At 44.7% G+C, this 24,036-nt stretch overlaps 1 protein-coding gene across 2 annotated transcripts in view; it reads right to left on the minus strand.

Moving 5' to 3' along the window:
• Positions 1-23,513, minus strand: part of SERINC5 (serine incorporator 5) — a 46,188-nt gene extending 22,675 nt beyond the window's left edge. For both annotated transcript variants that reach the window (XM_081880775.1, XM_081880774.1), the window contains exons 1-3: positions 22,985-23,513; positions 5,598-5,765; positions 721-899 (exon numbers count right to left, since the gene is read on the minus strand). In XM_081880775.1, coding sequence (XP_081736901.1) covers positions 721-899; positions 5,598-5,765; positions 22,985-23,011 — 374 coding nt within the window. In that variant the 5' untranslated portion in view covers positions 23,012-23,513. The remainder of the gene's footprint in view (positions 1-720; positions 900-5,597; positions 5,766-22,984) is intronic.
• Between the last annotated feature and the right edge of the window lie 523 nt (positions 23,514-24,036).

The raw sequence follows: 24,036 nt of genomic DNA on the forward strand, positions 1-24,036 counted from the left end.
CACTGAGGTCCAGCTCCGAGGGGCTTCTGGCTGTTCTCTCACTACGAGAACTGAGGTTGCAGGCAACCAGGCAGAGGGCCTTCTCATTAGTGATGCCCACCTTGTGGAATGCCCTCCCATCAGATGTCAAGGAAATAAAAAAGTATCTGACTTTTAGAAGACATCTGAAGGCAGCCCTGTTTAGGGAAGTTTGATGTTTTATAATGTTTTTAATATTCTGTTAGGAGTCACCCAGAGTGGCTGGGAAAACCCAGCCAGATGGGTGGGGTATTAAATAACAACAACAACAATAATAATCTAAATTAGTGGGTAAGATTATTTCTTTGCTTATTAACTGCATATCATTAAGCCATATAAATAGTAGCACATCACTGGTATATTTATTTCCCCATGGATGTTATGTTATATGAAATATTATAGTATTATATTATTCCCACCCCCCTTTCTCCCTGTGGTATTATATATTGCATGTAAGGTGCTTGGAGACCTTTGAGTGACAAGCAATTAATAAGTTTAATAAATAAAATAAAATAAAATAAAATAAAATAAAATAAAATAAAATAAAATAAAATAAAATAAAATAAAATAAAATAATAATAATAAACATGGATGGTAAAAAAGCACTAAGCACTACATATTTAGATTGTGAAGAAATCCAGCAGCTTAGAATAGTAAGTGTTTAAATTAGTGCAAAACAAAAAAGACAACCATTTGGCTTACCCATTGTGCATGTATGCACGGCAACTTTTGCTATTGTTGATTTTGATGGTGAGTAAGAAGAAGATGAAGAAGAAGCAGGCCATTCCAAAGCTCACTCGATAAACTGCAGAGTACCCCACCAGCTTCTCACATGAGTCACCTGCCTGAATATGTTGGCATAGTGTGCCATAAAAGGGAATCTGAAACAGAACAGTAAAACAAATTTAGATATACGTGGTATGAAAACAACGACACCCAGTTCAAGTGACTTTCAGTTCATTAGGCGATGCGACCAGAGATGCCAACCCAGAGTTCTGCTTAAATTTACCTTCAGACATTTGCCAGAGGATCAGAATTTCAAACAAAACTCCAATCTGTGCATTATAGCGGTGATATGAGATGTTTTGGGAGGGAAATATTGAGATATGCCAATTCTTTATTTAGAAATTAAGTTACATGTTCTTTTGTGGAATAATTGTACAGTGGTGCCCCGCAAGACGAACGCCTCGCAAGACGGTAAACCCGCTAGACGAAAGGGTTTTCCGTTTTGGAGGCGCTTCGCAAAACGAATTTCCCTATGGGCTTGCTTCGCAAGACGAAAAAGTCTTGCGAGTTCCTGCGGGGTTTTTTCCCTCCCCCCCCTTTTCCTAAGCCCTAAGCCGCTTATCAGCTGATCCGCTGATAAGCCGCTTATCAGCTGATCTGCTAAAAGCCGCTAAACCGCTAATAGCGCTAATCCGCTAAGCTGTCAATGGGCTTGCTTCGCAAGACGAAAAAACCGCTATACGAAGAGCCTCACGGAACGGATTAATTTCGTCTTGCGAGGCACCACTGTATTTTCCAAAAAAGGTATTCATTAACAGCATGCCAGAAAGATTGGCCATGATCACTTGTAACACTAAACTATGTTTTAGTGCTACATGGATGATCCTGAACAAATCCAGGTAGGAAACCTGTGACCTTTCAGATATTGCTAGATTCAGCTCCTGTCATCTCTCTCTCACCATTCTTCATGCTGGTTTAGGCTGATAGAATTCAGTGGCATTTGGAGGATCACAGGCTGCTCACTCGTAATTTAGTGTTGTTTAGTTTATTTGTCTGAAACATTTCTGTATCACCTTTCATTGATAATACCAAGAGAGCTCACAACAATATACAGTAGTAAGAATAAAATATTTTTAAAAATTATTTTACAACAGAAAAATATCCCCACCCAAAAAACCCCAACAACTCCCAACAGTATGAAATGCTTATTAGTTACAAAACTGTTACAGAAATAAAATACCAGAAATGTGGGGGAAATTCCAGCTCTCATTTACTCAATATTTGCTTTTGTGGCCGTGCTTTCGCTCATGGAAAAAGAACAGCCAGCTACGCATTCTGGTCTCAAGCTCACCACACGAATGTGGAGTTGTGCTCAGAAAACACATCTTACAAAGCAAGCTTCTGATCTGAAGCTCTATACTTCAGCTGTGTCCCCTATGAAGATTGGTTCCCACCCCTTCACAACCAAGGCAGCCTGAAAATAGAAGCACTGGTATACAAATACAAGCATTTACAATAAAATAAAGGCCTCTCTATATCCTCATGTGTGTCGACTAACTGAACTTTTTATCACAGCTGAACAGAACACCATTAACACTCCCTTTTCCCTCTTATCAACAGAGCCAACTCTCCAAGAACCTCTTCCAAGGCTAAACCCAGCTTGCAGAGTTGGAAGAAAACAACATATAGAAAAATATTTTCACTTAAACGGTTTCTGGATAAAGGAAAATATGCAAGTTGTAGACTATGCCTGGTAGGAACAAAATATAATTAGTCTGAGATATAGGAAATACTTCCATTTGCTTATGCCAACAGCTCCAAACCTTGGCCATGATCCAAAGACATGATCCAAAACAAGCTCTGAATTGAGAACCACGTGTAATATGTAGGCTCATTCAGACTTGCTTTTGTGCCACATTTCTAGACACAGGTCCACACTTTATCATTCCCTGTTGGAATCAGAGCAAATGAGAATGCACAGAAAACCCAAATTGCCATTTGTTATGATTCAGAGTTAAAGAGCAGGTTTTTCTGGGGAAAATGGCGGCTGGAGTAGGGAAGGGCAGAGCTATTGGACACAGACTAGTAAAGCATGACCTCTGCCTATAAAGCAAGGGGCAAAAGCTAAGTGCGGATGAGACCTTTGAGTGTCTGACCAGGACAAGAGAGTGCCAGGTTCAAATCTCCACTCAGTTGTAGGGCTAGCAAAACCACAAAATTTGGAATCTGGGCTTTGTATAAAAAACTTAAAGGTAAAGGGTAAAGGGACCCCTGACCATTAGGTCCAGTTGTGGCCAACTCTGGGGTTGCGGCGCTCATCTTGCTTTATTGGCCAAGGGAGCCGGCATACAGCTTCCGGGTCATGTGGCCAGCGTGACTAAGCCGCTTCTTAGAACCAGAGCAGCACACGAAAATGCCGTTTACCTTCCCATCGGAGTGGTACCTATTGATCTACTTGCACTTTGACGTCCTTTCGAATTGCTAGGTTGGCAGGAGCAGGGACCGAGCAACAGGATCCGTCACGGGGATTCGAACTGCCGACCTTCTGATCGGCAAGTCCTAGGCTCTGTGGTTTAACCCACAGCACCACCCATGTCCCAACTTAAAGGGCACAAAACCTAGAAATCATGTATCACCATCAAATGACTGCTTTGACTGATGAAAGTCTAAGGCCACTTCCACTAAGGGGTGAATTAAAGCAATTACAAAACTGAGGATGGAAGTCTATAAAAAGAAGGCAGTTTGGCAACTAAAGAATGAAGTCTTTTGGCCAACATTATCTTGGCCAACATTATCAGTCCTTTGCTAAATTGCTGAGGAAGCATGTTACTCCACACTGTTTTGTTAAGGTCTGGAAACATTTAATAAACATTTTCCAGAACATCAGTCTTGAAACAGCAAACACTTTCATTTATAAAAATCAGACCAGAATACTGTAGCTGCCCTAGCCTGGTGTTTTCCGTACCAATATGCAGTGATGAACACTACTACTAAAGATTTTCCAGAAGAAGAACTGCTTATGCCAGGGGTGGCCAACTTTTTTTGATCCAAGGACTGCACAAATCCTGGGACTAAATGCCAGCAACGGGTTTGGCTACCTCTCCCTCTCTTCCCACCGAAGAACAGGAGGTGGGGGAGGGGAGAGAGACTCTCCTAATCTGTGAAGAACAGCTAAAGGGGGTAATTATTGCCTTCTCTCCGATCATATGATCAATATGACTGGGGAGAGAGCAACTTATATCCCCATCGGGATGCTGAGCTCCACTGACTTCAGCGCTGTGTCTGCTTTTATTTTTCTTAATAACTTTTTGCCATGAATAGTGGGTTCTTTTGTGGGAAGGGGGCAGAAAAAAATTTCTTATGGTGGCTAGATCAAGACCCCAAACTACAGGTTAGCCAAGTCTGGAGACTGCAGAAAACTAAGCAAACAAAATCAAGTCAGAAGGAGGCATGAAGAATCAAAGGGAGCTGTCACAACTACTCATAACTCCCTGCTGAAGGCCAGCCCCCCAATCCTGATCAAGTGGCAATGCCACTGAAAGGCAGATTCTGTGGTGTACTTCTTGTTCTCTCTGCTTCGCAAACACACCTGCAGATAGGGTTGCTTATGCAATCAGGTCACTTTTGTCCCAGCTCTGTACAGAACAATGGCAGCAGTACAGTATTTGTTTCTTCTACAGTGGTACCTTGGGTTAAGAACTTAATTTGTTCCAGAAGTCTGTTCTTAACCTGAAACGGTTCTTAACCTGAGGCACACTTTTGCTAATGGGGCCTCCTGCCGTCGGTGCGCTGTTGGCGCGCGATTTCTGCTCTTGTCCTTGAGCAAAGTTCTTAACCTGGAGCAACACTTCCTGGTTAGCAGAGTTTGCAGCCCGAAGCATCTGTAACCCAAGGTACCATTGTACAGGCAGCAAACATCAAAAGAAAATATCTCTGCAGAGTTTTCAGGCTTCTCTCTTCCCATCCCTACCTCATTGACATCTGCCATGCTTCTTACAATGATGCCTGAATTGTAATCAACTGTTTATCTGTGAGCCTTCCTTCCAGACAAGCATGAGGAAAACTGCAGTGCTGGTATTTGTATGAACTGTATTGTCTGCAGACTAGAGATTCAGCCCCACGGTTATGTCAATCCTTCATAAGCATGTGTCAGAGCTGTCTGTAACTGGCAATCATTCTAATAATGCAATCATTTTCCAGCTGAATGAATGGGAACAGCAGTTGCATTAAAATCAGGATGGAGATGGAAAAAGGAGTGAGAAAACCAGAATTCAGTATTCCTCTCTGCAGAAGAGCAATTATTGCTTCTGGATCTGTTCTATTACACAATAAACTTGAGAGGCCCTTGAGTTTTCTACACGTTGCTGCAGAACATTAGAGCACGAGAAAGAGGCTAAGAGTTCCAACAAAGGACCTGCTTGAGTCACTTGTGTTCTCTCTTTTAAATCTGCCAAACACTCAAGTTTCAGAGAGCCGTAATCTTTTGCCTTCATTCAAACAATTACCCTTTGTACTGTCCCCTCCTACTCCTCCTGGCTCTTCCTACTTCTCAGTTTTCAAAGCAAAACACAGGATGAAATCAACAGACAGTGAGCCTTTAACATTCTTAGGACAGTAGTGGGATTTTTTAAAAAAACAAAAACACACTAAACATTTTAATGCTAATTTGGAACATAGATCATGCAAATGATAGGGTCCAGCAATTTAATAATTATAGTTTCTCCACCCAAACCTCTGTCAAGAGCCAAGTTTAACACGTGCTTTTTACTGGAAATGACACAGTCATCTTCATTCCATTTAACAACCGGTATCAGCACCTGCCCTCTCCTTCCTTAAAAAACCCAGTTACTTACATGTGCTTTCATTTCTTTTGCTACCGTCTCCGACATCATGATGCAACAGATGAGAGTCACCAAGATGAAGTACAGTGCGTACATAAAGCGGGTGCTAGTGGATTGCTTTATCTTTGGGCAGCATTTGCAGCAGAGTGAACACGGAGCAGTGCCACAACAGCAGGCCAACTAGAAGAAATCAATAATAATAATAATAAAAGGTTAACATTGTTATAATTTTTACATCAGCGAACACGGTTCATTGATCATTTACTATAATCCAGAGAGATGTTTTTAATAGGTGCACCAAGAGCTATGAAAGATTCCAATACTGCATATGGTGGAATGGGAGAGAAAACCTAATTGCTAGTGCAACTAGACTTTGACACTCTCCGCCTTTACCCCACTTGATTACAGATGGAAACAAGGTTTTCCTATCCTCTTTGTTTATCCACTTTCTTCACAGAGTAATGTGTAACTGGCATCTCCAAGTTCTAAACACATAGGCCAAGCTATGCATTACGATGTCACCGATTTGGTGCCAAAAGCAGCAAGGCTGGCCTTGAGGTCCTACACACAACTTGGGTTTCAAAGTATCTGAAGGAGCATCTGATCCCTTATACTCCAACCTTCATCACATAGAGCTTCTCTGGTGGGGCACTTCTGGTGGTTTGGTTAGCCTTCATTTTCACTAGCGATGGAGCCTTTAGTGTGGCAGGTCCTGCCCTGTGGAACTCCCTATCTGTAGGAGTTTGGCAGGAATCATCCCTGCCTTCTTTCAGATGTCTTCTGAAAACTGTACTGTTTAGACAAGCCTCCACAATATGTTGCTTTTTAACCAACCAGTATCTACTGATGTTTTATGGGTGTTTATATACTATTGTTGTAGTTTTAAAAAAACAATACTGAAAGCCACCTTGATATATTTTATGAAAGTTTAGCCAAATAAATGAATAAACTTTCCAATCATAGTACAGTGGTACCTCAGGTTACATACGCTTCAGGTTACATACATTCCAGGTTACAGACTCTGCTAACCCAGAAATAGTACCTCAGGTTAAGAACTTTGCTTCAGGATGAGAACAGAAATCATGCTCCGTCGGTGCGGCGGCAGCAGGAGGCCCCATTAGCTAAAGTGGTGCTTCAGGTTAAGAAGAGTTTCAGGTTAAGAATGGACCTCCGGAATGAATTAAGTACTTAACTCGAGGTACCACTGTATTATTATTGCCCTGCTTGGTCATGAGGTAGTGAAGGTGGTTAGCCCCCTTGGTTATGGGATGGCGATGGTGGTTAACTTTTCTCCTGAGAAACAACTGAACTGAAAGAAGTTGAAAGAGTGACAGTCTTTCTCACTTCCTCTTTCAGCTTTATGTGCTTTCCAGGGCTCTGTTTAGTTCTACTTGATCCAGCTTTGAACCACATACGTCAAAAAAGCAAAGTGTGTCCATGCAGGCACTTTCTCTTTCTGCCTCTATGTGTGTGAGAAACCCAAGAAAAGGCAGCAAGAAGAAGAAAGCTCAGTCAGCAGAGCATGAGACTCTTAATCTCAGGATCGTGGGTTGGAACCTCACCTTGAGCAAAAGATTTCTCCATTGCAGGGGGTTGGACTAGATGACCATCTTGGTGCCTTCCAACTCTACGATTCTATGATTCTAAGTGACCAAATGGGATGTTATCCACGTCGCCGGCTCCAAAATTCAAAATGCACCACTGGCCTTAAAAAAGTTGACAGCTCCTGCTACATTAATGTAATGATTACCAACCATGTTGTGGATGTCTCAAAATAAGTGAGGTTTTCTTTTTGGTGTGTGTGTGTGTGTGTGTGTGAGGAGAGAATCATTTGCACCGCAGTGCTCAAGAAAAAAATGTTTAATTCTTTACAATCTTAGTAAAAATCAAGTGTTTTTTCCCCAGTGTTAATGGCCACATTGTGGGGTAGGATTGCAAATGTGGAGGTAAGGCTTAAACCTCCCCTTCCCATTCACGACTATGCTGATGTCAAATGCTGCCTACATATGCAAGGAATTTAATTTTGTAAAACCTACGACGAGATTGCTAATCATACCATTAATGTAACATGTAGGTTACATCTGTCCCTATCTTTTGTTAAAGCTTAAATCTCCTTGTCAGCCAAGATCTCACACATGCATCTTCTCAACCTCTCCATACCAAACCAAAGTTGCTCAGAGCCAAAATTAGCTGCTGCAGTGGTCCATCATGGCTGACCCTGGTGTTCACTGATCTTAGTAGTCCTTAGGATCTGACAGAGCCAGAGGGACAAGAGTCAGAAAGAAAAGTTCTGTAGGGAAATGATGCTTGGTGGTGGCAACACAATTTTGATAGGGGCACCTGATCAAATACATTCCAAAAATTTATAGATGGAATTATTTATATAAGAAAAATGGATGATGTTGTAGAAAGGCATCACACAAGCAAAACACAATCCATGTATGGTAAAGGTAAAGGTAAAGGTACCCCTGCCCGTACGGGCCAGTCTTGACAGACTCTAGGGTTGTGTGCTCATCTCACTCTAGAGGCCGGGAGCCAGTGCTGTCCGCAGACACTTCTGGGTCACGTGGCCAGCGTGATGAAGCTGCTCTGGCGAACTGGCACCAGAGCAGCACACGGAAACGCTGTTTACCTTCCTGCTATAAAGCGGTACCTATTTATCTACTTGCACTTAAGGGTGCTTTCGAACTGCTAGGTGGGCAGGAGCTGGGACCGAACGACGGGAGCTCACCCCGCCGCGGGGATTCGAACCGCCGACCATGCGATCGGCAAGTCCTAGGTGCTGAGGTTTTACCCACAGCGCCACCCGCGTCCCATTAAATACCATGTATGGTATTTAATACCAATTACTTCTGACAATGTTGAAAGCCAAGCCTTACAACTCAGATCCTTCCAGGCTTAAGAGTAAAGCTTTTACCTATTTTTTTACTCAGACAAAACTCCCACCAATTCTCTTTGTTTCCACTGAGTAAACAGGAACCTAGAGGCTTGCCCTTACTTCATGCCATCCAAAAACACGCAAGAATCGACTGAATAGCCTTACTGAACCATTATTAATTTACTACACACTGTGAAGCTTTTGTGACAGACTGAATGGTGAAGAGTTAGATCATCTTAACAAAAGAGCTCTGTTTCACTTAATATGGGAAAAAACACACTAAACCAAACAAGCATGGGACATAAGAAAATTCAGTGCTAGCTGGCATAGTGTATAAATTCTGGCATTGAATAAGGTATGATAGGGAAATACAAAATATGAGGGATGTTGCTCAGTCATCATTCTATACAAACACATCCAAACATTAAAAGCTAATATAAGAATATATTGTCCCTTGCACTTTCTATACAGAGCTGTGTCCTTTGTATAATTATCTCTTTAGCATATTTCACTGCAGAGCTGTGTCCTGGAGGCATGTCCCCTTTGTCATTTGTTCATTGGCCTTCTCCATGTGGGTGGCAAATGGGTGTCATCAAAAAAGGTAGGAGACAATGTAAACTGGGCACTCACACAGAGTACCTATGTCACATGTGGCACTATCTATATCCTCAAAGGAAGAAGAGTGTGCCTTTGCCATTACCACACAACAACTTTGTTGGCCTGGTAAATGAACTATGCCAGAAGAAGACTGGTTTAGATATCACAACTGTCACTTTAAATTGTTCTGCATCAGGGGTAGGAAACCCATGGTCCGCCAGATTTTGTTGACCTTTGGCCATGCTGGTTGAGGCTGATAAAAGTTCAGCAAGATCTCGAGAGCCACAGCCTTCCCATCCATGTTCAACATGGTCGCTCTCATGTAAAGATGTGCCACCACATTGGTTTGGCAAAGCTTTACTACACCATCCCATATCTTACTTTAGCATATCATGCTCCTGTTGAGTTCAACATGCAATAACAGCTTATCAGTCTGTGCAAAGCCAGGCAGTGAAATGGTCCCAGAAGGCCTGTAAACAGCATTTGGTAGTCAAGATAACCTGGTGCTAATTGGTCCATGCTGCAAGATCTGCTTGCTTTGAGAGCTTGGCCTAGGGAGTTGCGAGCTACCTGTGCAACATGGATGCCTGCCACCTATTCCCTCATCTGACAGATGGATGGGAGGGAGTTGGGAACAGACCACAAAGGCAGGTGTGATTAACTACTAGACTATAGCTGGCAGACTACCGTACATATAATGTTTCTGTGTAAGTAAAGCATGTAATGCTTGCTCGGGTATGGACAGTCATGATGCACTTGGTCATGGGGGGCATGAGGTGCTTTGGCACCTGCAGTGAAACAGCCCTCTGCTACCCACCCCCATGAGAGTGCAAACTCCACAAGGAGTCTCCCCAATCAGGCAGGTAGATCCTTTCTGAATCCCCACTCGACAGCAGGGCTTTTCATTGGCTACTCCCTTCAAGAGAAGCCAGTGCAAAACCATGCCACACTGCCAGGAGTGGGGAATCATCTCCTTGCCTGATGGCAAAGCTGGATGGTGGAATACTTCCCCCTCTCACCAACTTGGCAGGAGGGGAGAAGCTCCACAGAGCTTTGCTGCTGGTTGCTTTCTGCCCCTAGAGGCTAGGGAGACGAGCAGCAAAGCTGGTTCGCAGAACTGGGGTGACGCTCCTTGGAGACTGCCGCCTGAAGCAGCCACCTCATCCAGCCTCATGGGAAGGCGCTGGCTCTGCGCTTGCTGTTTTTGGAGTCTGTCCCAAGTCATAACAAAGAGGATCTCTGCATTGCATTATAAGTGAAGCTTTAGAACGGATCACTGGCACTTCGTTCATCCTCCTTTGGAATCCCTGCAGCTAGGTGCTTTGGGCCTCTGTAAAACATCTGCCCAAATCCACATCTGGACCTGTGGGGCAGATTACAGTCAAACCATAATCCTGCACTATGGAGGTTCTTCAAACTGCTATTGGTGGTCTGACATCCCCTGCTTTGTATACCATCTATCCTGTTGAAGAATTTTGGAGAACTGAGCAGTTTGCCACATTGCTGTGACTTTTTGGTTGATCCTAATAAAAGTATTACCCAGCAGTGGACCCTTCTTTCCCTCTTATAGACCAATAGAAGCAATGGACATTCTCAGAAGGACAGTATCAAAGGGAACGTATTCTGTATTCTGATTTGGCTTAGCTACTTTTTTTTTTTAAGCAAGAAACAGCTTTATTCTATTCGGCTTTTTTGTGTTGAGCTTTCTGAGGAGTATAAAGAAACACATTATGAAAAAAAGAAACTTTGCAGTAGAAGAGGTCACACCCAGTGGTTTCAGTGAACACAGCAACTGGAATTTTGCCTTAAGCCTTCTTATCAACAATTTCAACAGGTGGATATTTCTGTGTTTGCTGAAGTTGAATTCATCTCTCACCTACTTAAGAACTGACCGTCATCTCAGAATAACCGTATATGCTAATAGAAAAAAAGGGGCTTTCTAGTAAATGGCACTGCAATTCCCTTCATTCCTTGATTTATTAAATTGTAATCTTGCAGGCAGGTGCATTAACCCAACCTGCTTTTTTTAAATAATAAAAATAAAAGTTGACTAAAGCTGCAGCACATTTCACACTATTGTCCTTACAAAAAAAAATGTTGGTTACATGTTATAAATATATGGAAAGATAAAAAAGAAATATTTCCACCAATCAAATACCAAAAGAATATACAAATGTGGCAGCAAGCTATTAACAAAGTCTATGAGCCCTTCATTTTTCAGGAGGTGCTATCAGGTCCGTAAGGTTGCAAAAATAAGAATAAAAATAATGATCGGCATACAAGCAGGGAAAGCTATAAAGTAAACAACATTTCTCACATCTGGCAATCTAGAATGAGAGAAGGCTGTCCCCTCCTTAAGATGTAAAGGAAGTTGCCCTACTACTTCCAAGCATTTAATAACTAGTTGAACCAGTTACATTTGCCCAGATACTTTCAAGTTATATTTATGTACTGCATCCATTATTTTTCTGATGAGAACCAACTTCCCTAAGTTTATTAGAATAATGCTAAGGTAAGGGCAAAAAAAGGGACACAGGTGGTGCTGTGGGTTAAACCACAGAGCCTAGGACTTGCCGATCAGAAGGTTGGCGGTTCGAATCCCTGCGACGGGGTGAGCTCCCGTTGCTCGGTCCCAGCTCCTGCCAACCTAGCAGTTCGAAAGCATGTCAAAGTGCAAGTAGATAAATAGGTACCGCTCCAGCGGGAAGGTAAACGGCGTTTCCGTGTGCTGCTCTGGTTTGCCAGAAGCGGCTTAGTCATGCTGGCCACATGACCTGGAAGCTGTACACCGGCTCCCTCGGCCAATAAAGCGCTGCCGCCCGCCAGCATTTTAAGATCGCCCCGGACAGCGGACTTCTCCGCTGTCCCGGGGCGATTTTAAAGCCCCCGGGAAGGCAGGCGGGGGGGGGGAGCAAAGACTTTCGCCCCCTGCCAGCCTTCAGAAGAGGTCCTGGACCTCTTCTGAAGGCCGGCGGGGGGCGAAAGTCTTTGCTCCCCCCCGCCTGCCTTCAAAAGCCGTCCGGGAAAGCGGAGAAAGCGCTGCGTTTCTCCGCTCTCCCGGGAAGGCAGGCAGGGGGGAGCAAAGACTTTTGCCCCCCGCCGGCCTTCAGAAGAGGTCCAGGACCTCTTCTGAAGGCCGGTGGGGGGCGAAAGTTTTTGCTCCCCCCCCCCGCCGCCTGCCGCCGTCCGGGATAGCGGGAAGCGCTTCCCTGCTATCCCGGGCCGCTTTTAAAATGCTGGCGGTGGGGAGCAAAGCCTTTTGGCCCCCGCCGGCCTTCCTGGACCTCTTCTGAAGGCCGGAGGGGGGGGGAAAGGCTTTGCTCCCCACCGCCAGCATTTAAAAGAGGTCCCCGGAGATTTCCCTATGGGCTTTCTTCTTGCGAAGCAAGCCCATAGGGAAATTTGTCTTGCGAAGCGCCTCAAAAAACGGAAAACCCTTTCGTCTAGCGGGTTTTTCGTCTTGCGAGGCATTCGTCTTGCGGGGCACCACTGTATAGTCAAAACACATTGGGTGCTACAGTGAGTGGGATTGTTAAGCCTTCCCCCCCCCCAGATGCCTTTCCCCCCTTTTTATTTTTGCCAAGCACATAAAGTGGAATGTGCACAAGTTTAATGTGTGTGAATTGCAGGCTTAGTGTATTAAATACAGAAACATGAAAGAACTTCAAGTAACTTACTGGCGTGCACTTTTTAAGCATACAGTTAAAATAGCTGGTTTATGTTCACATAAGGATTTAAATGTAAAAACATCTCAATTGAAGGATTAAGATTCCCACCCCCCTTTGCTCTCTCGGTTTCTTTTTAGTATTTGTTTCATAAAAGTTGAAGAAAAGCAGACAGCTAAACAGTAACAGTAAAAACTGGCACACTGATCCTAAACAGATTTGCTTGCAAGTCCCACTGACTTGATTGCATTTGCTGCCTTAACCCCTCAGTACAATTCTGTAAGCAAAGGCTAACACTCCACAGCATCATACAATGCTTTTTACTGGAGCGCTTGCTGGGGTAATATTGATTGGCTGGTCCAGTCACAGCTGTGAAGTGTTCCCAGGGGAACAACAGCAGAGCATTTATCTCCTTTATCCCGACAATGCCAGATTTTAAAATAAGATTTAGGGGGATTTTTGTGGCCTTTGGGTCAATAGTTTTAGGAGATCATAGGAATTCTAGTTATAACTGTAGCTGGCTAAATCCTGTCCCTACAGCATATGGAGTATTTTTTAAAATGCTAAGACTACATTTACATACAATTCAAACATTTATCCACGCAATACCTCCCCTTAGTAACTGCTGTATTTCAGAGATGTAGCTTAATCTCTGAAGGGGTTTATCTTACAAAATAATATCCTTAACACAGGTAGGTGGAATGTATCAATTGCCAACTAGATTTAGTAATGTAACTTTAGACTAAAGATAATCTTATTTGTCCATATTTGAATGGACTGACCTGCTCTCTCAATTTGAAGTGATGAAGTCTTTTGCAGTTCTCACTCATTGATCTTTGTTCCACCCCAGGCACTGAATATGCAATACCCAGGACAAGCACAGACCATTCCCTGTCTTATATCACAACTCAGAAAACCATTCCTAAAATAGATTATGTTCCAGAATCAATTTTACAGCCAAGTTCCTATAAAAGCACAGTCAACATTTAATATGGAATTGGTTGAAACCCTGTTCCCTGCAACTTTTAATGGCGATGATGGACACTAGGGAGAGGCATGTAATGTAATTTCAATTAATTGTGTTTATTAAGTTCTGTTCCTGTTGCTTGTGTTCGATATTCTAATTTATTTGATACTATTTTTCCTGGGTGAAGTTTACCCTTTCCTAAGGTTTAGTGAGTGTAAAGATAAGCAAAGGTATTTCAAATACAAACCTTTTATGACAGACATAAAAGCTGCACCATTTAAGAACCCATTTTGCCCTTCACAGAGCAGCAAGCCCTAAACTTTTAAACTATAATGAACAGAGATAAGATAACTACATCTTCTAGATTATTTTTATTAACAGTTTGGGTTATACTGCAGGCTTTTCTGTACAGTAAAAAGGTAAAGGGACCCCTGACCATTAGGTACAGTCATAGCCGCCTGGGGGGTTGCGGCGCTCATCTCGCTTTATTGGCCGAGGGAGCCGGTGTACAGCTTCCGGGTCATGTGGCCAGCATGACTAAGCCGCTTCTGGTGAACCAGAGCAGCGCACGGAAACACCGTTTACCTTCCCGCCGGAGCAGTCCCTATTTATCTACTTGCACTTTGACGTGATTTCGAACTGCTAGGTTGGCAGGAGCAGGGACCAAGCAACAGGAGCTCACCCCGTCATGGGGATTCGAACTGCCGACCTTCTGATCGGCAAGTCGTAGGCTCTGTGGTTTAACCCACAGCGCCACCTATGTCCCTTTTTCTGTACAGTACTAATCTTTTAAAGCAGAAGTGGGGAACCTTCAAGCTGCAGGTCAGTCTTGCCCCACCAAGGGATCCAAATTGGCCTGCAAAACCATTTCCCCTAAAGCATGGCCACTAATGACATCATCTGATGTGTAGGAAGGTGGGGGTTAAAGTCTGCACTCACTGCACATGACTGGTGAATTAATCCTGCTCAGTTTGGCAAGATTCTATGCAAACCTCTTCCTGATTCAGGAAGGGATTTACATGCCTGTTAAAATGAAGCGGGGAAGGAAACCCTGTTTTAGCAACACTTTGCAACTGACATAATGGTGATGCTGGGCGACTAACAATGGGAGGCTCTGCCCACCTCTCACATCTGGCCCACAATTTAGATCCAGCTAAGGATCTGGCCTGTGGAGTCCAAAAGGTTCCCTTATCCACACTTTAAAATGCTCATCCTTGGGCCTCAGAGGAAGATGCAGTAATGTTAGGGAGTGTAAACCATTAGAAGAATTACCAGATTCAGGAAACCCCTGAAAAACTGCTTGCAAGGAAAGGGGAACTTTCCTTGCTGCTGATAGCACAGATGGCCTTTAAAACCATAGGACATCTATGACACACTAATGCGTCTTCAAAATTTAAATACTAGTAGACTGTGTGTCTTTGTGTAGTATAAACACAGAACCAATGGTTGTTGTTGTTTTTTTAAAGCACCCCTGCAGTGTCTTTTAGCACCTTGAAGATTAGTTGTGCACCTGGTACCTTCATTCTACAGTTTTGTCCTTTGCTGAAGACACACCTTTTTATCCTGGTCTTTGACACTTGTGATATATATATGTTTAGGATTCGCTTTAGGCGTGACTGTAATTTGTTTTGAATTGTTATTAATGCTGTATTTTATATTGTTATGACCCACTCTGGGACCTTCTTACAACAGCAACACATTTATTATCGCATAGCTTTAAGGCTTCCTCAAACTCGGCCCTTCAGATGTTTTGAGACCACAACTCCCATCATCCCTGACCACTGTTCCTGCTAGCTAGGGATCATGGGAGTTGTAGGCCAAAAATGTCTGGAGGGCCGAGTTTGAGGAAGCCTGGACTAGAATCTACTTCATCAAATGCTTGTGCCATATGTGTTGGTCTTTATGGCGCCACAAGATTGTTGGGTTTGCTGCAAGAGACTCATATGTCTACCCTTCTGGAAACATTTTCAAGTTGTATTCACAAGTCATCGTCCCCAAACCTCACAGAACTTACTACAATATTTTGATGCTTAATTTTCCTTGTTACATTTTATCATAAAGCATTATTTCTACAAACAGAGTAGCTATGACAGAAGAAGAGGACACAGGAAATCTGACAGGCCTTTTAAAGTTTACTCTTTAAAGCTATATAAATCAGAATGAAATGTAAACATTGCTAAATGTAATATTAAGAGATCTGACAAGATGAAGCACAGTCTCACCAACAACCTTGTCTTAGCATCAGAGTGAAAGGCTGTCAGCATTTCATTTATATACAATGTGTTCTGAAAAGAAACAATTATAACTAACGTTTTCCACTGCAGCAGCTTTATTTAAAACAGAGGTCAACTTTTCAGTCTCAAGAGAATGCTACAGAAAAACCACATGTAAAATCCTGTTTCCTGTGAAACGGGGCAGATGTTTTTATGTAAGCAAAAGCAAATCATAACTCTGCAGGACTAGCAATGGGCCAGGATATAACCTATATGATGGCTGAGTACCCACAAAAAGAGAAGTTAGAAATCATTGCAATTAGGTCTGAGTTGCTTTGTGTCTTCAGAAGACAGCTGGGGAGGCATGTGCTTTGAAGCAGCTGCAGAGTCTAAAACTAGATGGGCAACTATTTTGAGGTTAGGTACCAATGGCCAAAGATATAGCCAAGTTCATTAATATTAGATAACTTGCAGTAACTAATTTTGCCTTGTGCAAGGATAGTTCCAGTTTGTATTGCTGTGCATATCAAAACCACAGGGCTCTGGTTGCCTAGCAAGGAATCAATATATTGTACAGGAGAAGTAGCTTACCTAGGGTCCTCCAGACATTGGTGGACTCAAACTCCTGTCAGCCCACGAAGCACAGCCAAGGATCAGGGATGATGGGATTTGTAGTACAGCAACATCTGGACACCACAGTTTAGCCACAACTGCTGTACAGCAAACTTAGATATGTAGTGGCTGTAAACAATGTCTAGAGTCATAGAATCATATAGAATTGTAGAGTTGGAAGGGACCATGAGGGTCATTCAGTTCAACCCCCTGCAAGAATCTTTCACCCAATGTGGGACTTGATTGAATACACGACTCTGAGATTAAAAGTCTTATGCTCTACCAACTGAATTATCATGAAAACAAATAGTAAACTGTGTTGTTGTTTTTTGAGGGGGGTTATAATCAAGTAGTGTATAAATGTTATGGAATAAAATATTTTTTATGAAATAAATAGTGCAAAGACGTTTATTTAATCCACATGATGAGTTATGGAACATGTATAGCATGCTGCATAGAGACAGCTACTCAATGTAATTCAAGCAGCTGTTTCCTATGCACCACCCCCAAAGTAACATTTCCATGACTAATATAAAAAACACTTCACGATTAACCACAGTACTTCTATGAAATTTAAGGATGACTGGTTTCTAAAACTCAGAGCTGACCCTGTTCATGCTATTAAGATTTGCTGTCAGAGCTTGCAGCATAGTGAAGGCAAATATTTGTTATTTGAGGAACAAAAGATGTGCATGACAATGACTCATCCCAGAAAATAAAAATTCTTGGGAAATTATACACTCTTAGGGATAGGAAGAACTGGAATGACCTAAAACTAATTAAGTCATAATGGAACACCTAAAATCCTGTTTTGGCCAAACATTTCCAAAACACACTGTCCAAACTTTAATTCTTTTTTGGTGTTTTTAAGAATGTGTTGGAACTAGAATGCCTCTGTGGAATTTTTTTTAAACAATTGCTTCTGTTCTATCAATCTCCAGCAGTTTTCCTTGAATAAAATGTCAATATTCTAGGTTATATACCTTGTAGCTCTTGTAACCAGTGTGGATAAACTGAGGAGAGGTCCACCATGTTTGGTTAATAAAAACTTTACAGCCATGTTTTCCCCCTCTTTCTAGTAGCAAGTGAAGCAGAGATTTCTCACTCCCCCTTCCAAAGCAGCCAAATACATGCATGCATCACTTTTGTAGGGCCATTTGGTTACAGATGAGTAAGGAGGACATTTTAGTGCCCCTGACGAAGGCATTTATGAAGTGGGCTGGCCTGCAAAACATTTGCTGCATGGATAAGCCAACACGAAGCCCCTAGTATGTTGTTAGACTCCAGCTTCTATCAACCCAAGCTAGCATTGGCAAGTGAGAGATGTAATTCAACAGTACCTGCAGGGGAACATGCTTATCCAGTTTTATTCTTTTGCTCCTCAGATACTCAGTCTCTTATTTTCTGCTTGTTATCAGCATCTTCCACCATTTTCCTGCCCATCCATGCCATACTCACAGGTTAGGAAAGGTATTGTTTCTTACAGAAAAGAAAGGAGAAACCCTTCTGCTTCACAAAACATGCCACAACTACTGCATCCTGGCACAAGATATAGTTTACCTACATTCTGAAGTAGTCATCTCTGCATCCATCTGCCTACACATGGCTTTATATTTGTGGTGGAATGTAATCAGACGCTTTGCCTGGAATTGCCCTAGTGACCAAGCTACTGAATTGGTGGATTGCTGAAACACATAATGATATTCACCTTCTACTGCAAATGACTTTACAGATGTGCAACATATGCTTATTCAGAATATAAGAAATATGTCGGTGATGTTGCTGTTGATTCAGTTTATATTTTGCCCTTCCTCCCAAAGTAGCCCAGTGTGCAAAGAGATTGTTTTTACAATTTTAAAAAGGTATCAATCACATTCTCTCACCCAGTGGTTTCAGGCTTCCTAGGAGCAACATCTTTCAGCCTGCGTAAAAAATAACGTTTTGAAATTCCTTCTGAAAGCCAATAATGAGAGAAATAGACACATCACCTAGGATAAGGTAAAGGGACCCCTGACCATTAGGTCCAGTCGTGACCGACTCTGGGGTTGCGGTGCTCATCTCACTTTATTGGCTGAGGGAGCCGGCGTACAGCTTCCGGGTCATGTGGCCAGCATGACAAAGCCGCTTCTGGCGAACCAGAGCAGTGCACAGAAATGCCGTTTACCTTCCCGTCGGAGCGGGACCTATTTATCTACTTGCACTCTGGTGTGCTTTCGAACTGCTAGGTTGGCAGGAGCTGGGACAGAGCAACAGGAGCTCACCCCGTCACGGGGATTCAAACCGCCAACCTTCTGATCGGCAAGTCCTAGGCTCTGTGGTTTAACCCACAGCACCACCCGCATCCCTCTAACCTAGGATAGCATTCCACAAATGGGGAACTGGAACTGGAACAGCCACATGTGGCTTGTGATAAGGTTTTAACTGGTGCTTGCAATCTCACAGTGATACAATAGGCAACTATGAACTAATACGTTGAATTTCATTCATTCATTCCTTTCAGAGAGTTATGCCTTCATATACAAACAGAAAAGGTGTAACTCTGAAAAGAACATTATGGCCTCCAGACTGTACCGTATGTTTATAAATTGCAAATTATGATTTTAAGTATGCCACAATTTCCTTTTGTCTTTAGGAGAATTTTCAGCCAAATTTAAATAACAATTTGACACACAGCTGTGAGGCATTTGCGAGCTTTTTTGCGGAGAAGGTCTTGTTGCTCCGCCATGACCTCCCTGCCAATTTGGATACAATAAAGGAACTGGAGGCCCCTCGACTGCCCTCGGGTTCAGTATTGGACCACTTTGACCGGATATCCCCAGCCGATGTGGACAGACTCCTCCGAGCTGGAAAGCCCACCACATGTCCTCTCGACCCGTGCCCGTCCTGGCTGATTAGAGCGTGTCCAGACGAGGTGCGGGCCCCCCTGGGGGATATCATCAATCTGTCCCTTGGCACCGGGACATTCCCAGGGGAACTGAAGGAGGCAGTGGTGCGCCCGCTCTTAAAGAAAACATCATTAGATCCCTTAGATCTATCCAATTACCGCCCGGTTTCGAATCTTCCATTCCTGGGTAAGGTGATTGAGAGAGCGGTTGCTGAACAGCTTGGTAGGTTTCTGGATGAAACATCGGCTCTGGATCCATTCCAGTCCGGCTTCCGCGCTGGTCATGGGACTGAGACGGCTCTGGTCGCCCTAACAGATGATCTCCGCAGGCAGCTGGATCGAGGCGGGTCGGGGCTGCTGATTCTTCTAGACCTGTCAGCAGCCTTCGACATGGTCGATCACGAACTCCTGGACCACCGCCTTGCCGACGTGGGGATCCAGGGCACAGTCCTTCAATGGCTGCGCTCGTTTCTCTCCGGTCGGGGACAGAGGGTGGCGCTTGGGGGGGAATTGTCATCCCGCCACTCCTTGGTGTGTGGTGTGCCCCAGGGTGCAATACTCTCCCCAATGCTTTTTAACATCTTTATGCGCCCCCTCGCCCAGCTTGTCCGGAGTTTTGGGCTGGGCTGCCATCAGTATGCTGATGACACCCAACTCTATCTGTTGATGGACGGCCACCCGGACTCTGCCCCAGACACACTGATCAGATGCTTGGAGGCTGTGGCTGGATGGTTACGTGGGAGCCGGCTGAAGTTAAATCCTTCGAAGACAGAGGTCCTCTGGCTGGGACGGGACGACAGGGGGCTGAGGGGGCAACTCCCATCTCTTGCGGGGGTGCAATTAGTGCCAGCACCGTCCGTTAAGAGTTTGGGTGTAATCTTCGATACCTCCCTCTCCATGGAGGCGCAGATTGCAGCTATAACAAAGGCGGCATTCTTTCATCTCCGCCAAGCTAAGCAGTTGGCTCCTTACCTCTCACGCCCTGACCTAGCCACTGTGATCCACGCGACGGTCACCTCCAGACTGGATTATTGTAACTCGCTCTACGTGGGGCTGCCCTTGAGACTGACCCAGAAACTCCAGCGGGTGCAAAATGCTGCAGCGAGACTCCTTACGGGGTCTTCGCTTAGAGATCACATTCATCCGGTGCTATACCAGCTGCACTGGCTCCCGGTGGAGTACAGGATCAGGTTTAAGGTGCTGGTTTTAACCTTCAAAGCCCTATACGGCCTAGGGCCCTCGTACCTACGGGACCGCCTCTCCTGGTATGCCCCACAGAGGAACTTACGATCTTCGAATAAAAACATCTTGAAGGTCCCAAGCCACAGAGAGGTTAGGCTGGCCTCAACTAGAGCCAGGGCTTTTTCGGCTGCGGCTCCAACCTGGTGGAACGCTCTCTCACAAGAGACAAGGGCCCTGCAGGACTTGACATCTTTCCGCAGGGCCTGCAAGACAGAGCTGTTCCACCTGGCCTTTGGTCAGGGCGCAGCCTGACTCCCTCCTCTGGCAATCTTTACAAAACTTTAGTTTATGGTTGCCATCAATTTTGATTTTAATTCATTTTAATCCATTTTTATAATGTTTTATAATGTTGTACTGTTTTAGTGTTGTTAGCCGCCCTGAGCCCGGCTTCGGCTGGGGAGGGCGGGATATAAATAAAATTTATTATTATTATTATTATTATCTTGTTCAAGTTGTGTACAGCTGGGGAGAATTTCAAGTTATTAACAGCACAAAGAGGCAACTTTAAAGCAGCACATTTGTATGCAATGTTCTACTGGATCTAAGCAGAGTTTACTCCCATTAAATAAAGCTGTTTTCTTATGTGCTTTACATATGGCAATATGCTTTTTGCATTTGCATTCTGTCATCTGCTGTAACCTCTACAGTAGCTAGAGAAGACACATTCAGTGTGCTTCTGTCTTGCATTAGCGACATTCACATACAAAAAGCAAAAGGGATGATTCAAAGGCCCTTTGGGAGTTATGCTTAAAGTATATGTTAGACTTACTTGGCATGTCAAGTTCAGGGAACAAAAACATTGCCACTCTGGAATGAAACACTGTTTTCTCCCCACTAATTAGCAGCTGTAGCTCTTTTGTCAATATTTTACAACCACAGCCCAATGTTTGAAAAGTTGTTGCATAATTAAACAAAATATTGAGAAATGTATTGGGAATGGCTATCATAATCTAATTAGGAAGAGGATTCCTTTGAACTTAACAGGAATTGCTCCCAAACAAATACATTTAGGGTGGGGCTGTATGACATTAGTAATGAGTGAGAACACAACTGACAAATGCTTTCTGTTGCCAAAGCATACAATTCATTAGCAGTATCGCTTTCCTCAGAGAAATTCTGATTTGTTCTTCCACTCTAGGATATGGCGGCAAATGAATGCTAGCCTCCCCTTTCCAAATGTCCCTGTAGCATCAACCCACAAACTAAATGAACTATCCAGATTTCAGGAACTAAAATTGTACTCAGAAACAATGCTGGATTAAACCCTGTGGAGGCCCCTAGGCAGTCGAAATCGGGGGGGGGGGGGCTCACAAATCATCTCCTAATACATCTTTTATTTTATCAACAACAATTTTAATAAATCAATTGTGATCTGTTGTTGCAAGGCCCCCAAAAGGTGTGGGACCTCATAACCCAGTACCTACTCTGCCTATTTTGTAAACTGGCACTGCTCAAAAAGAATGAGGGGGTGTCTTGATCTGCTACACAGTATTTCTTAGACTTTAAAAGTGCTACATAACACTTTGTGCATAAAATCTAACACAGTAATTAAAACAGTTCCTCTTGAGAAATCCCAAGCTTTCAATGGTGGGTATACCTTTGAACAAAACATATACTGTAAGCCATTGGAAAAGAAAAAGGACAGCAATCCGCACACCATCTAAGGAGTGGATTTGCGGTTATTGGTAAGCTCCTTTTAATCGTTTCTGATCTTAAATCGAAGCGGCACATGAACTAACCAATCCATCAGAAACTAAACGCTGCATATACCGCTGCCAAGATTTCACTCTAGACATCTGACCAACTGGGCTCGAGAGCAGGGAAGCTTCTGTCATGATCATGCATTTGTCCATCTTCAATGTGCCACAATATTGACTGTTGATGCAGCGTCTGAAGGCAGGCCAACGGGTCTGCTGCCACCACCATCCGTTTGGCCCCGAGTTGGCACCCATGAGCAGCACCGCCAACCCTACGCGTTGCCAGTTCGATCGACAAGGGAAAGTCCTTTCTGCAGACCCAGTTCCCCAGCAGCTAAACTCAGAAGCCGAGCACTTGGCACGGGCAGATCCGCCCTGGACACAGGCAGGCTGAGGAGTCTTAGGAATCGCAATCCTGGCCAGGGAAGACGAGAGCGAGCGCGGCCGCCAAGCAGGCGCTGGCGCAGTCCCAAAGGACCCTGCCACGCAGCCAGGGTGGGGCCTCCGACCGTATCCGCCTGGGAAGAGGAGAAGGGTGGCCTCCAAGTGGAGGGGCTTCCTCGCCTCGCTCCTTCTCCTCACAGAAGGGAATGGCTTTTTTCCGCGCCCCCCCCCTCCCCGCCTCAAAAACAAAACCTCCTTACCTGACCCGCACAACAGCGCGCGGACATGGTCGCCCCTCAGACGGCGAGCCCCGGGCTGGCCGCGCGCAAATGCCCTCTCCGTCCGCACCTGCCCGCTGGCTCAGGCAAGCGGCCTCGCGCCCGGGCAGCAGCCGAGGCGCAGCTGAAGGCTTCCTCAGCCGCCCAGCCCTCGGTTGCCGAGGCGCGCAGAGAGCGCACACGCGCCCCCTAGAGCAGCTGGCCGGGCCGGAGGCGCGCGGCGCGCTCGCCCCGACGCCTGACACAAACACTGGAGCGACTGGCGAGCTCGGCTTCTGCGCTGCAGGGTAAGTTGCCCGAGCCCAGCTCGGAGCGCGCTGGAAGCTTCCGCTGTCGTCAGTTTTTTGCTTGGAAGGAGATAAATGGCTTTCCGGTGCGGGAGGTTAGGAACGGCCCGCCCCGCTTAGGAGACGGGAGAAAAGAGGAAGCAGCCGGGATGGAAGGAAGCAGGCGCGCGGCGGAGACCACCTGTCCTCGTTCTCACGCTCCGAAGTGAAACGCAGCGCGAGGGCACCTGGGATTGAGGTTCCCGAAGGAGAGGGCGGAGCTACCGGCCGGCGGGCGCCAGCGCGCCAGACGCCTCCTCCGAGGTTGGTGTCGTCTCGGAAGAAGGGACGCCTCTTTTGCGGCTTCTGCAGGTGTTGCGTTACCTGCATCCATCCTTCCGCCGTTTGCATGGAAGTCGCTTCCGATTTGCTTGTCACGCGATCTGGTTCACACGAGACGTTTGCTTCTAAGCCATCAGAGCAGTTCTCTGCTGGACCCGAAGTCTCTTCTTCTAGTCTATTGTCCTCTTTCCCACAGGGATCGACCAGGTTCCCCTGGGAAGCCCACAAGCAGGGCGTGAAAGGAATAGTCTCCCACGGCCTGTGGTCAGAGGCAGATTGCTCTGGAGATGAGGTGGAAGAGTTACCGTCCTTACACACAAATTCGTCCCATCCCCACAGCTTGTCGTAATTATTCCTATACTGCGAACCAGAGGGACACTGATGTTGGAAGCAGCAACTTTGGTCACCGCTGCAGCAATTAAGGGA

The sequence above is a fragment of the Podarcis erhardii genome (assembly GCF_964252035.2).
Source record: "Podarcis erhardii genome assembly, chromosome: 11".
Classification (NCBI taxonomy): domain Eukaryota; kingdom Metazoa; phylum Chordata; class Lepidosauria; order Squamata; family Lacertidae; genus Podarcis; species Podarcis erhardii.